This window comes from Monoraphidium neglectum (genome assembly GCF_000611645.1).
Source record: "Monoraphidium neglectum strain SAG 48.87 unplaced genomic scaffold scaffold01520, whole genome shotgun sequence".
In the NCBI taxonomy this organism is placed as follows: domain Eukaryota; kingdom Viridiplantae; phylum Chlorophyta; class Chlorophyceae; order Sphaeropleales; family Selenastraceae; genus Monoraphidium; species Monoraphidium neglectum.
The window spans coordinates 9,553-15,158 of NW_014012108.1; the positions used below are offsets into that span (position 1 = coordinate 9,553).

General features: G+C 67.4%; 2 protein-coding genes across 2 annotated transcripts; one reads left to right on the forward strand and one right to left on the reverse strand.

Moving 5' to 3' along the window:
- Positions 1-1,285: 1,285 nt before the first annotated feature.
- Positions 1,286-2,384, reverse strand: MNEG_8157 (hypothetical protein; the record flags this gene model as incomplete). Its single annotated transcript, XM_014043373.1, has 3 exons — positions 1,286-1,444; positions 1,657-1,769; positions 2,216-2,384. The coding sequence occupies 3 exons, from the start codon at positions 2,382-2,384 to the stop codon at positions 1,286-1,288; spliced, it is 441 nt and encodes a 146-aa protein (XP_013898827.1).
- A 2,167-nt stretch (positions 2,385-4,551) lies between these two features.
- MNEG_8158 (hypothetical protein) lies at positions 4,552-5,090 on the forward strand (the record flags this gene model as incomplete). The annotated part of the gene is made up of 1 exon (XM_014043374.1): positions 4,552-5,090. A coding segment is annotated over one exon (539 nt), but the record flags the coding sequence as incomplete, so codon positions are not given.
- Positions 5,091-5,606: the final 516 nt, after the last annotated feature.

Below are 5,606 nucleotides of genomic sequence, written 5' to 3' on the forward strand. Positions count from 1 at the left end.
GCTGCCGCCGCCGCCGCTGCCGCCCCTGCTGCGGCGCGACGAGCAGCCGACCCACACCGCCTCCATGCAGCGTCACAGCAGCGTCGGCGACCGGTTGGCAGCTTGCGGTGCGCGCGGAGGCGAGGTGCTGCTGCCGAGCCTTTGCGGGGAAACCATCGGATTGGAAAGGGCCCAGCGCCCCAGCATCAACATCATCTAGCCCGCTGCTACTTTGCCGCGCCGCTGCCTGCTTGGTGTACAGCTCTGTATAAGAAGAGCCGCCTGCGCTGCCATGGTGAGCGAGAGCCTGCGCACCACCTTCTGCTGCGTAAGAAGCGGCTACAAGCCGGGGCGCCGCCGCCGCGGGGCGCACAGGGCATGCGGCTCGCGCGACCCGCTCCCTGCCCGCGTCGCTGCTGCCCCGCCGCTCGCGCGGCGCCTGCTGCAGCTGCGGCTGCCGCTGGGCGGTCAGCAGGGCGACTTCTTCGGCCTCTGCCAGCGCCAAGGCCGCGTGCACGGCCTGGCTGAGCGTCGGCTGCAGCGGCGCGCCAGACGCGAGCAGCTTCCGCAGCGCTGCCGCCGGCGAGCAGCTGTCGGCCCCGGTCGTGGGATGGCCGCCGTCGGAGCCCTTGCCGCCTGAGGGCGCACCGCCACGAGACCTTCCCAGCGGCGAGGAAAGACCGGAGACGCACGCCGGAGACGCGCCGCTGTCGGAGGCGCTGCGCTGCTCATATGCAGAGCGCCATGTGCCGCTGTTGGCGTGGCCCACAGCCTGCCCCGCCGCCATCGCGCCGCCGACTTCACCCACCTGTGGGCTGCCGGCCTTCTGTGGCGACGCCCATGCTTGCTGCAGCTGCTGCTGCTGCTGCTGCTGCTGCTGTTGCCGCTGCGGCCAATTGACTTGCACAAAGGCAACCCCGTCCCCTGCGGCCGACGGCAACATTGCCTGCCCGGAGGCCGCCCCTTGGGTTTGTTGACTAATCTCGTGGGAACCCACATCGTGCGGCTGCACGGAGCCAGGGGGGCGCAGCCGCGGCGAGCCCTCTGTGCCGCAGCCGAGCGCGGCAGCTTCTAGGAAGGTTCGAACCTGGCTCGAGGCCCTGGCCATGGGCGAGCCGTTGTGCCGCCATTCGGCAGGGGTGTAGTCCCTGTGCTTGTGAGCAGGGGTGGTGGGTTGCGGTGCAGTTCAGCGTCTGAAAGGACAGCGAATACAGCATAAAAAGGTGGTATGCCCACAACAGCGCTGTGTGAACCACATCAAGCGCACAGCGCAGCGCGGCACGGTGCAGCACAGCACAGCTCCGTCCTACGGCACCGACCTCGCAGCAGGCGCCGCCGTCACCACCGGCGCGGCCGTCCACGGGCGCCGCGGGTCGGGCTGCTTCGAAGCCCAGCTGTTGAGGGCGAGGCTGCGGCTGCGGGCGTTGATCTCGGGCGTGAAGGTGACGCCCGCGTATGCGTGCTCCTGGATTTGTGTGGGGGCGGGCAGCGCGCAGGCGCAGAGGGCCAGCTCGAGGCGATGGGGACGCCGGGTTGTTAGGCGTATGGGCAGGCAGGCCGGAGGCGGAGGGATCAACGCTGCGGGCACACAAAGGCTCGCAGATCAGTCAGAACCGGCTGATGGATGGTTTCAAACCCTAGGGCCCGAGGCAGGGCACTTGCGGGACAGCCTCGCACCTCCTTGTCGGCAGCCGCCATGAAGCCCCGGATCTGGCGGGCAGCCTCCCAGGCCTCGAGGCAGTCGACGCCGCGCTCCATGCGGCTCGACGCCTCGTTGATGGCCGGCGCGACTGCGGCAGGAGGCAGGGCGAGGGTGAAAGTGGCTGTGATTTCAGACGGCAAATGTCCACATGACCATAACGCCGTGCGCGCCACCAAGCCGCCACCAGTTGCCCCAGAAACTGCGAGAATGATTGAGCCATGCAGCAGCAGCGACTCCAGCTCGCAGCTGTGTGCCCAAACCCGTGCGCAGATTGCAGCGCCCGAAAAGGTGCAGCCAGCTGCCACTCACACGTGCAGCTGCGCTCAAACTCCTCCTGCGCCGCCTGCTCGAGCTCCTCCTCCTGCCGCCTCAGCCTGTCTGCCCTACGGCGCAGGTCAGCTTCCTGCCTGTCCAGGAAGTCGTCAGGCAGGTGCCCCCAAACCCCGCCGCCGGCGCGCCGGTACGCCGGCCCCGCGCTGCGCGGTCGCTGCCCCCGCAGCCGCGACTCCGCGCGGCCCTGCGGGCTCCGCGCACCCGAACCCCAGCCGCCGCCGCCGCTGCCGCTGGCAGCAGCGAACGCGCGCGCCTGCTCCTGGCGCTGCGACGCCAGCCGCGCCGCGCGCAGCTGCGCGTCTCCGTGCAGCCGCGCGCTCACACGGCCCCACTCCTCCTCGCTGAGCCGCCTCGCGCGCTGCGCCTGCATGCTTTCAGCCTCGCCGCGGCCGCCACGAGGCGCGGCACGGGCCACGCCAACTAGGAACGGGCGCTCGGGGGCGGGCCCCTCGCCGGGCACGGCGCGGCAGGGGCGCGGCGCGCTTTTGGCGCGGCGCCGGCCGGCATTGGGGCCGGGCGACGCATGGTAATCGGCATGCAGCGCCTGATGCGACGCGCCCGGCGACGCCACGGAGCAGGTCAAGCCACCATGGCGCTGGATGTGGCGAGCGACGGCCGCGGCCTCCCGCGGTGCGCTGATAGGGCCACTCTGGGTTTGCATGCGGCATGAGCAACACATGGGGCAAGTGCATGGGTACTGGCACGCCTGCAAACATGCATGCATGTACGTATGAATGCATGCATGCAGTTGCAGAACCGACAGGCCGCCCTAGTTGCTTGATCCATGAAGCAATGTCATCCCTACTTGGTCAGCTGTCCCATGCCATGCCAGCAGCCTCACCTTGCCGTGCGGTGAATGTGGGGCCTCCCCCAACGTCCTGCGCCCGGGGAACTTTCCGGCAGAGAACAGAGACACCAAGGGGAGCTGCTGCTGCCGCGTTTGAGACACAATGGCATCGCACACGCTGTCTAGTCCCGCTGCGGCACCCCTAACCGCGCTGGGGCCGAGGCGCTGGCAGGCACCAGGGGGCCGGGGCGATGCCCCGGCTGCTGCCAAGTGGACAGCGGGCATGGCAACGGGGCCAGGCGCGCCGTCCTCGTCGCGTGTAGTGGCGCGGCTGCGGCGCGCGGGCTGTCCTGGGTAAGACCTGGCCCCGCCTGCTGCACCGTGCCGGCCTTCCTCCCCGTCGTCCTGCTGCTGCTGCTGGCGCAAAGGCAGCTCTAGGTTTTGCTCCTGCTGGTGTTGTTGATGAGGCTGTGTGTGGTGTTGCTGCGGCTGCGGCTGCTGCTGGATACCAACCCAGGGGATCAAATCGCAGTCATCTGTTGCATAAGCGGCGGCACTGACTGTACGCACCAGGCGGCCAACACCTGCGCCCATGACTTCTGCCTGGGGCCCGAGAGCCGCTGCAGGGGGGTCGTACAAGTGAACGCTCTCAGCAGGCCTGCGGCGCAGCTGCACCCGCGGCGCAAGGCCTCCTGCTTTGACGGTGCTGCAACTCTCTTCGCGGCCGCAGCCGAGGGTCTCCGTCTCGGTGTTGGCCGCCGACTGGATGCAGGCACCAGGGCCGCAGCTGGGCCACGCGGTGCTGCCAACTGCTGCGGCGGCGACGGGCTGGTGTTCGTCTGCGCATGCATCTGTTGCCATAGGTGCCTCCGCAAGCTTAGAGCGCCTGGCTTCTGCTCTACCGGTGGGGTCGAGTGACAAAGAATCAGCACCAGCACTCCCAGCAGCAGCAGCAGCAGCAGTGGGGGTTTGCGGGTCGGCCGCGGCGGAGAGTGGCGAGGCCATGCCGTCCACCGCCGACAGTATTATCCTATCTATTTCGCTAGTCATCTGGCCGAACATCGAGGCCACAAACCGAGCCACTTGTTCCTCCCTGCTTCCCCTCATTTTGCAGAGTTTGACTCTGCCGCTGAGCCACAATTTGCTAGACTTTTTGAGAATGATCAAATTTTATAGACCCTGAAATGAAATCTACAGTTCCGTGGCAGTGTTCTTGGACGGTTTAGGCGGCAAGTGTCGTTCGTTGCGCCCAGTTGCAGTGTTTAGCAGGATTGATCGAGAGCTGCATGGTATCTGCGGTAAGTCGTCTATTTATTGGTAAACTTTTCTGTACACTGGTCGAGGACGCTGGCCTCATCACTCCCAGTGACCCAGACACGCCTAACTTCATATCACACAGTAGATGGCTCCCCACGCTACCTGATCACCTGATATAGTACGATACGGCTACATTTGAATGATTGCACAATTCACTTCTTGATTGCAGATCACGTGCATGATCTCTATCCGAACGAGGGCCACGTTTTGCACGGTACAAGGGCCTACGGAAAGGGAACAGGTGCTGCAAATACATATCAAAAGGTGACAGGGCAATTTTCGGCAATTGGCAGCAAACGACCCCAGCGTTTGGCCGCAAGCGACGTGGTGCTGCGTGGCGGACATCAGTGAGGTCAGCATGCATGGATCAGGTGGCGGCTCAAGCGGCGTCCCCCATCACCATGTACAGGACAGCGGCAACGGAGGTTCGCGCATGACGGGGCCATCTGCAGAGCATGGCGACCCGCGCAGTGGGGGCCAAGGCCAGACGAGTGGTCTGAGTGCTGCTGCTGCGCAGCAGCAGGGCTGGCCGCAGCAGACGCCACAGCAGGGGCCATGGCCGCCAAGACAGCAGCAACGGCAGCAACCTGCTTACTACCATTCACAGCAGCAACAGCAGCAGCAGCAGCGCCAAGGACAATGGCCCCCGCCGCCGCCTGCCCGTGAGCCGTGGCCGCCGCAGCAGCACCAGCGGCATGACGGCAGCCCCGGCACACTCTCCATGGCCGGGCTGGCGCTAGCCGTCTCACAGGCGGCCCCCCAGACCTATCAGCAGCAGCCGCCACCCCCGCCCCCCCGCGGCCCCGCGGCCGGCCCCGCTCTCGGCACCAGCCCCGCCGCGGCCGCACGCCACGCGCCGCAGCGCGCCAACAGCGCCGGCGCCTCGCGGTCGGGCGGCGGGCGGACATTCTTTCCGCCCTACTACGATCAGTCGCAGCTGCAGCCACTCATGAAGCGGGGCCAAGTGCTGCGGTGAGGCGCTCTTATGCTGCGCTGTAAAACGCTGCTGTGCCAGCGATTGTCGGGCCTCTGTTCGGCCAGCCCCTGCACAACGCCGCCAGTTTCACGATGCCCTTTTTCGCACCAGGCGTGTTTCAGTCCTGTGCTCGCGTCTTTTCATCCGCTCTCGCCTCTCCTGCGCCGCACTGCCCGCCGCCCCGCGACACGACCCGCGACCCGCGCCCGCCGCTCTCCGCAGCTGCAAGCTGCGCGCCAACGCCGCCAACCGCTCCGAGGCGTTCTGCACCCTGGAGGGCCTGCCCTCTGACCTGATGGTGCGGGGGGAGCGCCAGCAGAACCGCGCGATCGACGGGGACGAGGTGGCTGTTGAGGTGGCGGCGCTGGACCAGTGGTTCTGCATCTACGGCGAACGGGACCAGGTGGGCGGTCGAGTGGGGTTGCACTGCGGCAGCTTGCAGGCATCCGCCGCGCTGATGTACCGGGCAGGCGGGCACGGGCGCGGGCGCAGGCACGGGCGCGGGCGGTTTG